The sequence below is a fragment of the Salvelinus namaycush genome, chromosome 20, assembly GCF_016432855.1.
Source record: "Salvelinus namaycush isolate Seneca chromosome 20, SaNama_1.0, whole genome shotgun sequence".
Taxonomy (NCBI): Eukaryota; Metazoa; Chordata; class Actinopteri; order Salmoniformes; family Salmonidae; genus Salvelinus; species Salvelinus namaycush.
This window is the reverse complement of record NC_052326.1, coordinates 33,895,154-33,912,576: the sequence shown is the minus strand read 5'-3', so window position 1 is coordinate 33,912,576 and position 17,423 is coordinate 33,895,154. Positions and strand designations below refer to the sequence as shown.

Here is a 17,423-nt window from a genome sequence, read left to right as displayed (position 1 = left end):
CATAGTAACTCCTCTTAATGACTCATCCCCTCTGGCATTTAGCCACCGTTATCTTATTGCCTTGCACTAAGTTTAGTTTGGTTTCATATTAGGGCATGGAACCCGTAGAGCCACAGAAATAGTTTTTATATGACGACATTCAGTGCCTTTACAGAAATAGTGGATGGACTGTTGTTGATTTGTTTACACGTATGTGAACTCTATAGTCTATTTTCTCGGACTGAAAATAGGAGGAGCAGTTGTCAATCCCAAGTGTGTCCGTGCGCCCATTTGATCTTTAGGTTAGGCCTATATAATGGGAGTATTCTCATTCTGTGGAAGGCTACAAGTACAACAGCGTAATCAACAATGTCTACTCTGAATAATAAATACATGTGTTTGTGTAACTACATTCCTGGAGTGAGGGCAGAGTGAGGGCAGGGATCAGCCGTTTCACTTTGGGTAACTTAAAGCAGGCGTAGGGTGTCCTGTTTCAACATGGTGGACTATAGAAACCGTTCTCAAATTGTGAAAGATCATTATTGGGTAACAAACAACAACAACCAAGGACATGCTTGTGTTTCTCAATTAACTGAGACATTTTTACAAACAGCTACTATGTGCATTTTGCATATCTTGAGATGAATTACACCATACAGATATTTGAATTGAAGTCAAATGTCATCCCCTGATGATCTTCATTAGGCCTATTGACCGCTAATATTCAGTACAATTCAGCCTCTCAGGGTAGGACAATGAAACGTATTAATGCCAGAGGGTTAGATGAGACCTATTTTTGGGGAGCACAAAATACCCTAGTCACAATGAGTGAGACAGATGCAAAGAGACAGCTCACCATGATTTAGGACCTTCAAAAGACAGATAAACAGCAATCACTCGCGGCTGTTCAGGCTACTTATTATCCTGATCTTCATTCAGTTCAAGAAATGAAACTAGATTTCCTATGTAGGGTGTGGCTAAAAGCTTTGTTTACACACAGCCCAATTCTAATAAATGTTTTCACTTTCAGATCAGCTCTGAAAAACATCTGATGTGAAAAGGTCTGACATTATTCTTGTGCAGGTCCACATGAGCATCTTGCCACCTTAATAAAAACATAAATGTAGCACCTTATTTTACAGTACTGTTTCCACTGTTTTTACCTGTGGATACTTTCTGGTACTTACTTCAAAGAATTCATACCCAATTGGTAAACATCTGCTGCTTATTTCAATAGATGCAATGGAAACAACATCCATTTACCATTTTACTATGAAATGTCTCAGTAAGAACCTGAGAATTACATATTGTAAAGTGCTATCTACAAAGAGACAGCTCACCATGGTAAACAAGTTAGGACCTTCAAAACACAGGCAAACAGCAACCACTAGCGGCTGTTCAGGCTACTTATTAACCTGATAGTCATTCAGTTCTCAAGAAATGAAACTAGATTTCCTACATAGGGTGTGGCTAAAGGCTTCAGTTACACAAAGGCTTCGTTTACACAGACAGCCTAATTCTGATATAGTTTTTCACTTATTGGTCTTTTGACCAATCAGATCAGCTCTGAAAAAGATCTGATGTGAAAAGGTCTGACGTTATTGGTCAGAAGACCAACTAGTGGAAAAAAGATCAGAAATGGGCTGCCAGTCTAAACACAGCCTTAAGGATCAGAGTCAGTATGTATAGATACAAACACATGATTGGGACATTTCATCAAGGAGCTGCCATACAGTGGGGAGACATCAACTGAAGGCTTTAACATAACCTACAAACAAAGTAAGTTATTGTAGGTTATGTTAAAGAAATAATTACATTTCATTAGACAAAAATGTGATTTAATTACACATACTTACAGTACATAATTTCATTAGGTAATCACATATTTGGTGGCTATTTGTACATATGTAAATTATAATTAGCTTATGTCATGGAATATGGTATGAGTCTGTAACTTTAGTACAATAATAACATATGTACTGTACACTTTTGAAACAGTCAAAATTACCTTTATAGTTTAACCAAAATCCATATTATAGTTCATCCAACCTAAAAAATGTAGTTCAGATGATGATATCAATCTGAAAGTAAGGGGGCATTTTTCCTATTTTGTTGCCTTACAACCTGGAATAAAGTGCCTACCACTTTGAAGATGAAGAATATTTTTATTGTGAAACAAACAAGAAATAAGACAAAAAAACGGAAAACTTGAGAGTGCATAACTATTCACCCCCCAAAGTCAATACTTTGTAGAGCCACCTTTTGCAGCAATTACAGTTGCAAATCTCTTGGGGTATGTCTCTATAAGCTTGGTACATCTAGCCACGGGGATTTTTGCCCATTCTTCAAGGCAAATCTGCTCCAGCTCCTTCAAGTTGGATGGGTTCTGCTGGTGTACAGCAATCTTTAAGTCATACCACAGATTCTCAATTGGATTGAGGTCTGGGCTTTGACTAGGCCATTCCAAGACATTTAAATGTTTCCCCTTAAACCACTCGAGTGTTGCTTTAGCAGTATGCTTAGGGTCATTGTCCTGCTGGAAGGTGAACCTCCATCCCAGTCTCAAATCTCTGGAAGACTGAAACAGGTTTCCCTAAAGTATTTCCCTTTATTTAGCGTCATCCATCATTCCTTCAATTCTGACCAGTTTCTCAGTCCCTGCAGATGAAAAACATCCCCACAGCATGATGCTGCCACCACCATGCTTCACTGTGGGGATGCTGTTCTCGGGTGATGAGAGGTGTTGGGTTTGCGCCAGACATAGTTTTCCTTGATTTTTGTCTCATCTGACCAGAGTACCTTCTTCCATATGTTTGTGGAGTCTCCCACATGTCTTTTGGCGAACACCAAACGTGTTTTCTTATTTTTTCTTTAAGCAATGGCTTTTTTTCTGGCCACTCTTCCGTAAAGCCCAGCTCTGTGGAGTGTACGGCTTAAAGTGGTCCTATGGACAGATACTCCAATCTCCGCTGTGGAGCTTTGCAGCTCCTTCAGGGTTATCTTTGGTATCTTTGTTGCCTCTCTGATTAATGCCCTCATTGCCTGGTCTGTGAGTTTTGGTGGGTGGCCCTCTCTTGGCAGGTTTGTTGTGGTGCCATAATCTTTACATTTTTTAATAATGGATTTAATGGTGCTCCGTGGATCTGTACTTTTCCACAACCCTGACCTGTTTGGAGAGCTCCTTGGTCTTCATGGTGCCGTTTGCTTGGTGGTGCCCGTTGCTTAGTGGTGTTGCAGACTCTGGAGCCTTTCAGAACAGGTGTATATAATGAGATCATGTGACAGATCATGTGATACTTAGATTGCACGCAGGTGGACTTTATTTAACTAATTATGTGACTTCTGAAGGTAATTGGTTGCATCAGATCTTATTTAGGGGCTTCATAGCAAAAAGGTGAATACATATGCACGCACCACTTTTCCGTAATTTTTTTTAAACAAGTCATTTTTTTTCATTTCACTTCACCAATTTTGACTATTTTGTGTATGTCCATTACATGAAATCCAAATAAAAATACATTTAAATTACAGGTTGTTATGCAACAAAATAGGAAAAACGCCAAGGGGGATGAATACTTTTTGCAAGGCACTGTATGTACTGTACACTATTTAAACAGTCAAAATTACCTTTATAGTTGCACCAATATCCATGTTATAGTTCATCCAACCTAAAAGTGTAGTTCAGATGATGATATTAATCTGTAAGTAAGGGGGACTTAACATGTTATTTATTTTTCCAAGTCAGGGATGGATGTTAGTAAAACCCTCCTGACAACTTTTAAAAAAAGAAGGCTAATTGGTTCCAGTTAATTGGGAGAGCCACTTTAACAGTGCTCTTGGATACAAACTGTTGTTCAGATACTTTTAATGAATGTCTGATTGAACTACTGTACAGGTTATTCACTCATTGTGGATTGACAAGAGCTATCTACATCTACCAGACCGCAGATCTTCCATCAAGCAGCTGTCCAAACTTGGAACAAAAAGGTAGATTGTATCACGGTAACAATTCAAATCTAGTGTGTGTGTGTGTGCAAAGAAATATACATTATTTGTAGCCTACTAAATAGGTGCGGAGAGCAGAATTGCATGTCTGTTTAACCAACATTTTAAATGTTTTATTTTTATCTTAGGGAAATGAGGGTGCGTTATAATGACAGAGGTGTAAAGGAGAACTTTTCCAGTCGAAAACATAAGAATATCGCCACATTGAAACAAGAGAGGACCCTTTTAGAAGACCGAGGAATAGATAGATACCTATCAAAAGACATTGCACCATACCCAGAAGCACCAGAGTTCCATCTGTCCAAAGTTGCCCATGTCACTACAAAAGGAGGCCTTGATGGAATCTTGAAATCAGGTGGATTTAAGGGGGGTGAGAAGAGTTTCCTGTGGTGCAATCTTCCTGTGGATGATGACGATGTCATTGCAGCAGAACGCCGTTACCTGGAGAAGATCTTCCCTGACAGAACACCTGAGCAGAGGCAGATGCAGCAACCCTTCCTCAGCAAGTTCACCACCTCACCTGCCTTCAGGAAGGCATCACGCTTTGGGAACTTCAGGTTCACTTTCAGTCTGTCTGATCTCCTGATGATGTACAGTCAGCAGATCTGTGATGGAAAACAGCCTGTCCTGAGAGTGTATGAGACTGTAGTCTACAAACAAGAGATCATGTACACAGTGCTTGTTCACAGTCCAGATGATAAGGAATTTGAGAAGTACCCAGTTCTTGGTGATGGTAGTGATGATGATGTCTGTGCTTACATGAGGGGCAACATTGTCTGGCGTGCACAAGCCATGTCTAAAACCCATGTCTTTGGGTTAGCCATAGATGAAGTTAACCAAAATGTAGGAACAGAAGGCGGGGGGAATGCATGGTACATGTGGGACCATGTGACCCTGGCGTTCCACCTGCCTGAAGGTCAGGCCCTACATTTTGACATGGAGATTGTGATCAAAAACCTTACTACTTGTGATGCCGATGAAATGTTTATTGGAGTGAAATGTCGCAGAAAAGGGCACGAGTGTGTGGGTACATGTCCATGTGGAAAGTGTCTCGTACCCCTCGCCACAGCTGATGAAATAGTTGAGGGCATATCATGTGATTCCAAAACCAACTGTTGAAGTTTGTCTTTTTCCCTCCAGTAGCTTATTCAAAAAGTCTATGATTAGGGAACTGAATTCAATCAACAGGTGTGGTGTTTTAACTTGATGCTGTCACATTTTTTTCAGTCATCTTTTGTCATATAAGATTTATACCAATAATGTAGTTAACCAACAGTTTCAACAAATTGTGCATCATCATGAAATGGTGTTGTGTCATAGTTCTGTAGCCTTTTTCCATAGCACTCGAGTGTCCCCAGTGATTATGTTAATGTAGGCTCTAGTACCTTTTTTTTTTTTAAATCATCTTTTTTTCTAAACATTGTTGTAATTTCCTTTCCAACCTATCCCTGGATAAAGTGATGATGCATCTAAAAAAAAATACTTTGTCTGCTTTGGCAATAAATTCCAAGAATGACGACACAATCGTTGCCTGGTTTTATTGTGACCTGCTACAAGAGATTTCATTTAAACGGCCTGCTTCAATTTCCATCATCCCGACAAAGATCATGATAATGCCTACAAACATTTCTCTAAAGGGTTTAGTATTTGAAGATAGTGTGGTTTAATATGTCAGCAATGACAACTATTTTTTAACAACCAACAAATGTTTTATTTTCTTGTTGCTTATTTCAGCTTTGCTTTCAGAAAATGTTACACTAAAATGTATGAGCTCACCTCTGATCAGAATATTATAATTGATCATATACAGTACACGAAGGAATGGGAGTCCTCAAACAGCAATCCCTTGAACCCACATAAACAGATGACTGTAACAATCACTGGACAGGTACCACTCCCACTGGACCCATGCTGACAGCTTTCATTTTTTCTCATTCAAATATTTTTTATTGAACACACACAAGAATGGTGTATAGGTATAAAAGACAAGTATACAATTATAATCTAAACATAAAAGAGCAGACAGAAACAAAAAGACCCAGAGTTCTGGGTACAAAACAAATATTACAAAACAAGACATACAGAACAAGGACAGGTAGAAAGAAAGAGGGTAGGTGTCACCCCCCACTTATTCCCCCCCTTTATCCCTCCCCCACTTCTTCCCCCCCTTTATCCCTTCCCCTTATTCCCCTCCCGACTGCTCGGGTGGCGGTGCCAGCACATGCTGCCCAAAGGTAGATTAAAATATTACAATTGAGAGTGCGTTAAAATGTACAGATTCACAGCGCCGAATGGTCCAAGTAAGAGAGGAAAGGCTGCCAGATTTGATCAAATGTTGATCATTTATTGTTCAGATTATATCTAATTCTTTCTAAGTGTATAGTGTTTGCCAATTCGCTGAGCCATAATTTGGTAGAGGGAGCTTCCCTATTTTTCCAAAACAACAAGATCATTTTTTTGGCCGAAATGAGACTGTAAGAGATGAGTTGTTTTTGGGGGTTGGTTAATCCGTTTAGGGAATCAGACACTCCCAGGATTATCAGAAGCGGGTCTGGGTCTATTGAAGTCTCCAGAATTTCAGAGAGGATCCTAAAAATTCCACACCAATAACCATACAAGTTAGAGCATAGGGCAAAGCAGTGGAGTAGTGTACCCTGTGCAGCCTGACATGTATCACACATAGGGGATGTATCAGGAAATATCCTATGCAGTTTAGTTTTGGAATAGTGTAATCTGTGTAATACCTTGAATTGTAAGAGACGATGTCTGGAGTTAATGGAGCAGGTGTGGATATACTCCAAGCTATCTTCCCAGTCTGCCACAGAAATGTCAGCCCCTAGTTCTTCCTCCCATTTTGCCTTAATGGAATCTGTAGAAGGTATGCTAACAGATTGAAAAGTGTCATATACAGTGGGGAGAACAAGTATTTGATACACTGCCGATTTTGCAGGTTTTCCTGCTTACAAAGCATGTAGAGGTCTGTAATTTTTATCATAGGTACACTTCAACTGTGAGAGACGGAATCTAAAACAAAAATCCAGAAAATCACATTGTATGATTTTTAAGTAATTAGTTTGCATTTTATTGCATGACATAAGTATTTGATCACCTTCCAACCGGCTCTCACAGACCTGTTAGTTTTTCTTTAAGAAGCCCTCCTGTTCTCCACTCATTACCTGTATTAATTGCACCTGTTTGAACTTGTTACCTGTATAAAAGACACCTGTCCACACACTCAATCAAACAGACTCCAACCTCTCCACAATGGCCAAGACCAGAGAGCTGTGTAAGGACATCAGGGATAAAATTGTAGACCTGCACAAGGCTGGGATGGGCTACAGGACAATAGGCAAGCAGCTTGGTGAGAAGGCAACAACTGTTGGTGCAATTATTAGAAAATGGAAGAAGGGAGATCACGTGACCCCTGAACGAGATGGCCGCATGAACTAGGAGCTCTGCACAAGTAGTTTCCAATTCCTAATCTTACCTCCACTTCAAGTTTAAACTCATTTAGCTTTAGTCAAAAAGTCATGGCGGCTACAAAAGGCGACACTACAGGTGACATTTTTACCCGGACTCGAGCACTAGCGACGGAAAAAGCCTCCAAGAAGCAGCTAGCTTCAGAAAAAGCTAGCGCCATTAGCCAGGAGCAAGAGGACCCGTTCCCCCCCGAGGCCCAACGAATGCCAACCTCGCACTCTGTCGAAGACATCTTTTCTGAGCTGAGATCCCAACGTACAGAACTCAACACTAAACTAGATGCCATTAACGCTCAGCTCAGTGCGATAGGGGGCAAGGTGACAATCCTGGAAAATGCTTTGCCTGACATAAACAACAAGATAACCATAAACGCGGGGCGCCTGGATGAGGCAGAGGGGCGAATCCTATCCACGGAAAACTTATTGACAGACGCCATGGAAACAATAGCATATGCTAAAAAAAAATAGAGCAGCTGGAAGAGAAAACAGAGGACCTGGAAAACAGGGGGCGAAGGAATAATTGTGTTCTATTAAATCTGGGCGAAAAAGAAGAGGGAAACATGCCACTGATCCGCTACCTGCAAGACAAACTTCCCGAGTGGCTCCACCTGTCCACTGACAGGCCCATAGAACTCGAGAGAGCTCACCGAGCACTGAGGCCCCCACCAGCAGCCAGACAACCACCGCGCCCAATCACCATACGTTTCCTGAGATTCACCGACAAGGAACGAGTCCTACAGGCGGCGAAAACCAACACCATTACAGTGGGAAACGCCAAACTCACCTTACTCCAGGACCTGTCAGCTGGAATACGCCGAGAGTTTGACGAGGTGAAGAAATGCTCCATTGACCGAGGCATCTTTAGGGGATTCAAATACCCAAACGAGCTCAGGATTCTTCACCAAGGAGCCCTGCGACACTTCAAAACTCCCGAAGAGGCAAAACGTTTTTTGAAAGACAACCCAGGTCAATGAGAAATGGACCAATGACTAAATGCGATTACTATTATTACTAAAGGAGGTAAGACAACATATAGCCGATATCTAAAGACCCACGCGCCCCGCTAAATGTCATTATAGCCGTCTAATCTATATTTATGTTCCTTTAGCTGAGAGGGATAGGCCCCATATTATAACCTAGGCCTACTATATATAGGCTGGGCTATTGATTTTATTTTCTCCCATTTGTAATGGGGTCTGGACGGGGGCTACGTTGTCACTTACTCAATGCGGGGCGGAGAGGATGAGGCATTTCTTTGGTGGGGAGGGGGAGACGTTGTGCGTTGCTAACTGTTCCCGGTTTTTTGTTGTTGTTGTTGGAACACAGAATTGTGACTGAGCGGGGAGGTAATAGATCCAACGGGATATGTCGAGTTGTTTGGGAACTCGGCTGGGGTGTTCAGAGATTGTTATTTTATGTAAACCATTTATTTTCCTTTTATGTGAACGCAGCTGTAACTACTATCCACCTTTACCCAGAGATGACTTGCACTAAAGTTCGATTACTGTTCGATGACGATGACTAGTACCTTAAATCTATTGACATGGAACTGCCATGGTCTAGGTCATGCAATAAAACGGAAAAAGATACTATGTGCTCTAAAAAAGGAAAAAGCAGACATCGCGCTATTGCAAGAGACACACCTCTGTGATGCTGAACATGCCAAACTCCGCAGAGCTTGGGTGGGACAGGTGTATTTCTCATCTTTCAAATCCAACAGTAGAGGTACAGCCATACTTATCCATAAGAATGTTCCATTCATAATTGACAAAAACATATCTGATCCGGAGGGGAGATTTATTTTGATAACTGGGTCACTGTATGGGCAACCAATTACTATTTTAAACATATACGCCCCTAACACAGATACTCCTGCTTTTATGTCGAAAATGATAACCCTGTTCAATGAGCATTGCGTTTCCTTTGGAGTGTTGGCCGGAGATTTTAATTGTACCCTGAACCCAACCCTAGACAAATCATCTCAAGTCCCCACCACAAATCCTAGAACTGCAAAGATGTTGAACTCTCTTACTAAAGAGATGGGACTGATAGATATCTGGAGAGAGACTAATAGCTCATCTATGGACTATACATACTACTCTAATGTCCATAACACCTACTCCCGTATAGATTACATTTTTATCCCAAAGAGTTTCATAAATTCGGCCACGTGTACAATCGGACCCATAGCGCTTTCGGATCACGCCTTTGTCCACCTCCGCTTTGACCTCTGCAAAAAACATCCCGAGGTCAAAGAGCTGCAAATTCAACACCTCCATGCTATCAAACGAAGCATTCCATACATTGGTAACTACATGGATAGACAACTACACACAAGACAACAAAGATTCTCCTGTTTCTCCAGCCACAATGTGGGACGCTGCTAAAGCCACACTAAGAGGTCATCTAATTGCATATGCTTCCTCTAAGAAAAAAGCAATGGAAGCACACAGGCTAGATCTGGAGAGGGAGCTGGAACGCTGTGAAAAAGTACATAAACAATCCCCAGACAGCACCTCCTGGAGTCAACTCAAAGCAGCCAAAGCCAAACTGAATTTGGACTATACTCGGGAGATAAAAAAAAAGGGTTTCTTTACTAAACAGAAATACCATGAGTATAGCAATAGGCCTAGTAGATTGCTTGCTTATCAATTAAAAAAAGAGCAGTCAGAGCGTACAATTATGGCTATCCGAACAGCAGAGGACGAGGTCACATATGACCCAAAAAAGATAAATTTAACTTTTCATGATTTTTACTGCAAACTATATACCTCTGAGAGAAAACACACGGAGGCAGAACTCCACTCCTTCCTAGAGGGAATCTCGCTACCTAAACTATCAGAGACCGACCAAGAAGATCTCAACTCCCCCTTCACTCCTGAGGAGATCCTGGAGGCGATTACCTCCATGCCACCTAACAAGTCCCCAGGCCCAGATGGATTCCCCAGAGAGTTCTACAAAGCTTTTTGGCCCCAGCTTAGCCCTATTTTCATGCCAATGCTGGAGGATTTTTGCAAAAACGGAGTTCTCCCAGACTCAATGCACACAGCTCGCATTACAGTGTTGCTCAAAAAAGACAAGGACCCCCTATCCTGCTCCTCCTTCCGTCCCATAAGCTTGTTGGATTTCGACTACAAAATAATTACCAAATTGCTCGCCAAAAGACTAAACACTCTTCTTCTCAAAATAATAAAAGCGGACCAAACTGGATTTATTAGAGACAGATACTCTTCTGATAACATTCGCCGTCTTTTTGATATTATTGATCAAGTAAACGCACAGAAGACCCCTGTCCTGCTGGCTTCACTGGATGCTGAGAAGGCGTTCGACAGGATGGAGTGGAGCTTTCTGTTCTCAGTCTTAGAAAAGTTCAATATGGGCCCAAACTTTATTAAATGGATCAAATCACTATACTCTCATCCAAATGCCATGGTGACTACTAACGGACTGAACTCTGACAGATTCCCTTTGGGACGGGGCACAAGACAAGGGTGCTCGCTGTCCCCCCTGCTCTACTTGTTGGGGGCGGAGCCTCTGGCAGAGTTGATAAGGAGCAATCCAAGTATTATAGGTGTTCCTGCAGGCGGCCTGCAGCACAAGATTTCGCTTTACACGGATGATGTCTTGCTCTACATATCCAACCCTGAGAAATCCCTTCCTCCCATTTTAGACACAATTGCTCAGTATGGCACGTTTTCAGGTTATAAGATTAATTTTAACAAATCCACTGTCTGCCCTCTCAATATTACACTCACCAGTTCTATGAAGACACTATGCCCATTCCAATGGAAGACACAGGGGTTTCAATACCTTGGGATATTCATAACACCAGATCTGAATAGGCTTTTCAAGGAGAATTATCTTCCACTCCTGGATCGAATCAAGAACAACCTCCAAACCTGGATCTCCCTCCCAATTAGCTTAGTAGGAAGAATTAATGTAATCCGTATGAACATCCTCCCTAGACTGAACTATTTATTTCAGATGCTCCCATGCTATCTCCCAGCTTCCTTTTTCAAAACAATTAACCAAAGCATCACCAAATTTATATGGGGCAATAAAAAACCTAGGATCAAGCTCTCCACTCTATCGAAACCTGAATCTAAGGGTGGTCTTGCCCTTCCCTCCCTTCAATTGTACTACTGGTCTGCCCAAATCCGCAACATGCTAACATGGATCACAAACAGACAAGAGTCAACGTGGATCCAGATAGAAGCCCAATCCTGTGGTTCATTGCCACTAAGCTCAACTATATTCATTAATAACTTTAGTGAAGTGGGCAACATAGCCAAAACATTTGTGATTTACAGCACCCTACTAGCGTGGAGGGACTGTAAGAAATACCTGGGCATCTCCTCCCAAATATGTTCTCACTCGCCTATAGTAGGCAACCCAGACTTGCCAAAAGCCCTGAGGGATGCCAACTTTAATCTTTGGCATACTCTAGGAATCAGGACCTTTTCAGACCTATTTCATCAGAAGACCACTACACTGAAATCCTTTCAAGAGCTCTGCAGTGAATTCAATGTGCCAAGATCCCATTTTTTAAAAATATCTTCAAATTAGACATGTCATCTCCTCACTTACTTCCAAGAGGAGGTTTAGAACTCAGTTGAATGAAGTTGAAACCCTTCTTGTCACAGCACAATCCATTAAAGGCAAAATATCCTATATCTATAGACTCCTTTCTGAGAAAGGAGGCTCCTCCTTTACTCTTTTGAAAATAATCTGGGAAAAGGACCTTGGTCTGACTATCAGTGATGAGTTATGGGCGGAGGTGTGCGACAGGGTATACTGCTCCTCTACTAATGTAAAAATGAAAGAATCTAATTACACATTTTTGTACAAATTTTATTACACTCCCTTGAGACTCCATAAAATGAAAACAGACATTTCTCCTAACTGTAAAAGATGTACCTCTGAAAGTGGAACCTATATGCATGTATTTTGGAGCTGTAGAGAGATTGCCAGATTTTGGCAATCTATACATACTGCTGCACAGAAAATACTAGATGTACAGTTTGATATGACCCCGTGTCTCTATCTTCTTAATGCCCAGCAGGACTTTGTTCTTGATCCTGGACAGAGAAAATTTGCTCATGACCATTACATACTTTGCTAAGAAATGTATTCTTCTATTGTGGGCCTCTAGTACCTCTCCTACATTTAAAATGTGGATTGACCAGATTGTTGACTTTCTCCCTCTTGAAAAGCTCACTTATGACCTCCACAAGAGACAGCCCAAGTTTGATAGACTCTGGTCTCCACTACTCAACTATATCTCAAATTGGACAGAGTGAATGGGGGGATCGGGGAGGTGAGCAGATGCGTGTTGTGTAAGGTGCTGTAAAATCTAAAAACGAATCATCGGCTCGTCATCTCAGCTAAGGCTGGAAATAGCTAATAAGAACCTTGATAGTGCTGCTGCAAGTTCTATATTTTAAATTTTGTTATAATTATTATTTGTGTGTATGTGTGTGTGTATGTATATATATATATATATATATATGTATGTATATATATATATATATAAAACAATTATTAATATTTTTTATTATATATATATATATATATATATATATATATTTTTTTTTTTTAAGTCTGTCACATCTGTGAATGTGGAATGTGTTTGTTTGGTTGATTGAAAACTTAATAAAACTTTAAATTGAAAAAAAAAGAAAATGGAAGAAGTTCAAGATGACGGTCAATCACCCTCGGTCTGGGGCTCCATGCAAGATCTCACCTCGTGAGGCATCAATGATCATGAGGAAGGTGAGGGATCAGCCCAGAACTACACGGCAGGACGAAGGTGCTTCTAATGTTTTGTACACTCAGTGTATGTGGTGTTTAATTATCTATAGATATATTTAATATGCTTCCCATACCCATGCAAAGGTTGCAATGCCATTTCAATAATGTGCGTCTGCAAAGGGACTCCTTTTTGGTTTAGAATATAAAAGTATCCATTTAGTAGCTCTGTCTCCTGCAGGTGATGTAATTTCCTGCTAATGGCTATGGCCTGTACAACATGGTGGGGAATGCATGGGAGTGGACATCTGACTGGTGGACTGTTCACCACACTAAGGACGATAATACACAAACACGTTTATTTTATGTGGCACTCATATCTGTGAGGATTTCCTCTTCTTCATGTTCTGATATTTTCTCTCCTCTCTTTTACAGACAGGACCACCATCAGGCAGAGACCGAGTGAAGAAAGGAGGCTCCTACATGTGCCACAAGGTAACCAAGATAACCATTAACTAAAGGGTTATAACTATACCACGGCCAATACTGATGCAGATGTGTAGTATCAGAATAGCAGTAAACACCAAGGAAAGGCAGCGCTTTAGCTTAGTGCAGTGTAGTCCAGTACAGTGGGCCTTTCTGTATGGAGGGGCCTGTTGTCTCTGTGTGGGTGGTTCAGAGACCGGCTAGGCTCTGGTGTGTATTTGACTTCTATGCCCATGTAGACTAGCCTGACTCAGCTACCAAAGCTAGAGGGAGAGTCTTTCATCTTGACTAACACAATGTATTGTTGTAATTGGTAATGCAAGGGAGCTGCAAAAAACACTCAAACTGGACAGTTTTATCTCCATCTGTACATTCAAAGACTCAATCATGGACTCTTACTGAAACTTGTGGCTGCTTCATGTGATGTATTGTTCTCTAACTTTTTGCCCTTCATGCTGTTGTCTGTGCCTAACAATGTTTGTACTATGTTGTGCTGCTGCCATGTTGTGTTGCTACCATGTTTGTGTTGTGTTGTCTTATGTCTCTCTTTATGGAGTGTTGTGGTGTCTCTCTTGTCGTGATGTGTGTTTTGTCCTACTTGTTTTTTAAATGTATTTTTATCCCAGCCCTTGTCCCCACAGGAGGCCTTTTGCCTCTTATTATGCCATCATTGTAAATAAGAATGTGTTCTTAATTGACTTGCCTAGATAAATAAAGGTTAAATAAAGAAGTTGCTAGGCTATCTTCCACAGTATACTGAGCTGTTAGCCCCGCCTCCTCGGAGAAGCAACTGGTGACACAACCAGTCTGCCCACGAGCTCTGGTTGCCTTGGTGATGCGATGGACAGCATGCAAAACGAGTCCTGAGCACAGAGCTGGAATTGTTTCATCTGAAGGAGTCTTGTGAAGGAGGAAAGGACTTCATTTAAATAGCCTTTATGAATCTAAAACACACGTTGGCCTTGTTTGAATTCTTACTTACTTTTAATACTTATACTTGAGTAATAAAGCAATAATACGAGAGGGCGTGGTTTACGTTTATTTATTTTTTTCAGGGCTGTGCTGCAGTCGTAGGTACGAGGCATATCTGATCTATCCAGTTGTTGGATCAGTGAGTAGTACTTCCAGGGAGCATGGAACTAATGGTGCATTTAGAAAAACATTCAAAACAGGGCCTTAGATTCAATCGCTGTAATTTACATGCAAATGTCTGCTTGTCTTTTTCTCTCTCTACCACTCCAGTCCTACTGTTACAGGTACAGGTGTGCAGCACGTAGTCAGAACACCCCTGACAGCTCTGCCTCTAACCTAGGGTTCCGCTGTGTCTCCCGGGAGCCACCTAGCTAGAAATCGTAACATACGTTTGCAAATTCGTAGCAGAATTCGGGGCTGTAGTGGAGCGGGCCGAGAGCTTCAAGTTCCTTCGTGTTCACATCACCAGCAAACTAACATGGTCCAAACACACCAAGACAGTCGTGAAGAGGGCACGACAACACCTTTTTCCCCTCAGGAGACTGAAAAGATTTGGTATGGGTCCTCAGATCCTCATAAAGTTCTATACCTGCACCATCGAGAGCATCCTGACCGGTTGCATCACCGCCTGGTATGGCAACTGCTCGGCATCTGACCGTAAGGCGCTACAGAGTGTAGTGCGTACGGCCCAGTACATCACTGGGGCCAAGCTTATTGCCATCCAGGATCTGTGTCAGAGGAAAGCCCCAAAAATTGTCAAAGACTACAGTCACCCAAGTCATAGACTGTTCTCTCTGCTACCGCACGGCAAGCGGTGCCCCAAATCTAGGACCAATAGGATACTTAACAGCTTCTACCCCAAAGCCATAAGACTGCTGAACAATTAATATTTACATTGACCCCCCCCATTTGTTTTGCACTGCTTCTACGCGCTATTTATTATTTATGCATAGTCACTTCACTTCTACCTACATGTACAAATTACCTCAACTAACCTGTACCCCCGCACATTGACTTGGTACGTACCCCCTGTATATAGCCTCGTTATTGTTATTTTATTGTGTTACTTTAGTTTATTTGGTAAATACTTTAACTATTTCTGAACTGCACTGTTGGTTAAGGGCTTGTAAGCATTTCACGGTAAGGTCTACACTTGTTGTATTCGGCGCATTTGACAAATAAAGTTTGATTTGAACTAATGAATCATTGTGGAATCTGAAAATACATATCCCGAAAGCATAATGGTGTACTATGTGCACATGCTAACAGAAAGAAACGAAGTGGCTAGCTAAGTGTGTCATTGTAGCAATGTATTTATATAAAAAAATCTGATATCTAAAAAGTTTAGTTAATTTTCATTCTATTGTCGATGCAATAGGCCATCATTGATTTTGTCCCAATATGACCTCTTTCAAGGAGCTTTCCGTGTTGATAGGGTTATTTTGCCTAAAAACCTTTAGGTCTACCTATGAAAAAACAACTCTGCATCCCTGCCAATGTAAGGGGTGCGTACTGGCGGCAGAGAAGTAAAAAAAAATCTAAACGGAAAAGTGGTGTGTGCATATGTATACACCCCTTTTGCTATGAAGCCCCTAAATAAGATCTGGTGCAACCAATTACCTCCAGAAGTCACATAATTAGTTAGATTACACACAGATGGACTTTATTTAAGTGTCACTTGACCTGTCACATGATCTCATTATATATATACACCTGTTCTGAATGGCCCCAGAGTCTGCAACACCACCAAGCAAGCGGCATCATGAAGACCAAGAAGCTCTCCAAACAGGTCAGGGACAAAGTTGTGGAGAAGTACAGACCAGGGTTGGTTTATAAAAAAATCAGAAACTTTGAACATCCCACGGAGCACCATTAAATCCATTATTAAAAAATTGAAAGAATATGGCACCACAACAAACCTGCCAAGAGAGGGCCGCCCACCAAAACTCATGGACCAGGCAATGAGGGCATTAATCAGAGAGGCAACAAAGAGACCAAAGATAACCCTGAAGGAGCTGCAAAGCTCCACAGCGGAGATTGGAGTACCTGTCCATAGGACCACTTTAAGCTGTACACTCCACAGAGCTGGGCTTTACAGAAGAGTGGCCAAAAAAAATCCATGTGGGAGACTCCCCAAACATATGGAAGAAGGTACTCTGGTCAGATAAGACAAAAATGTAGCTTTTTGGCCATCAAGGAAAACGCTATGTCTGATGCAAACCCAACACCTCTAATCACCCCAAGAACAGCATCCCCACAGTGAAGCATGGTGGTGGCAGCATCATGCTGTGGGGATGTTTTTCATCTGCAGGGACTGGGAAACTGGTCAGAATTGAAGGAATGATGGATGGTGCTAAATACAGGGAAATTCTTCAGGGAAACCTGTTTGTCTTCCAGAGATTTGAGACTGAGACAGAGGTTCACCTTCCAGCAGGACAATGGTCCTAAGCATACTGCTAAAGCAACACTTGAGTGGTTTAAGGGGAACATTTAAATGTCTTGGAATGGCCTAGTCAAAGCCCAGACCTCAATCCAATTGAGAATCTGTGGTATGACTTAAAGATTGCTGTACACCAGCGGAACCCATCCAACTTGAAGGGGTTGGAGCAGTTTTGCCTTGAAGAATGGGAAGAAATCCCCGTGGCTAGATGTGCCAAGCTTATAGAGACATACCCCAAGAGACTTGCAGCTGTAATTGCTGCAAAAGTTGGCTCTACAAAGTATTGACTTGGGGGGGTGAAAAGTTATGCACGC

General features: G+C 41.5%; 1 protein-coding gene across 1 annotated transcript; it reads left to right on the top strand.

The window, feature by feature from the left end:
* The first annotated feature begins 1,578 nt into the window (after positions 1 to 1,578).
* Positions 1,579 to 5,503, top strand: LOC120064591. Its single transcript, XM_039015183.1, has 3 exons — positions 1,579 to 1,758; positions 3,875 to 3,966; positions 4,113 to 5,503. Exon 3 carries the CDS (start codon positions 4,117 to 4,119, stop codon positions 5,101 to 5,103), a length of 987 nt encoding a protein of 328 aa, XP_038871111.1. The 5' UTR covers positions 1,579 to 1,758; positions 3,875 to 3,966; positions 4,113 to 4,116; the 3' UTR covers positions 5,104 to 5,503.
* Positions 5,504 to 17,423: the final 11,920 nt, after the last annotated feature.

Excerpts from the sequence above, each read along its gene's own strand:
- LOC120064591 (XM_039015183.1), top strand. The coding sequence starts at position 4,117 with ATGAGGGTGCGTTATAATGACAGAGGTGTAAAGGAGAACTTTTCCAGT.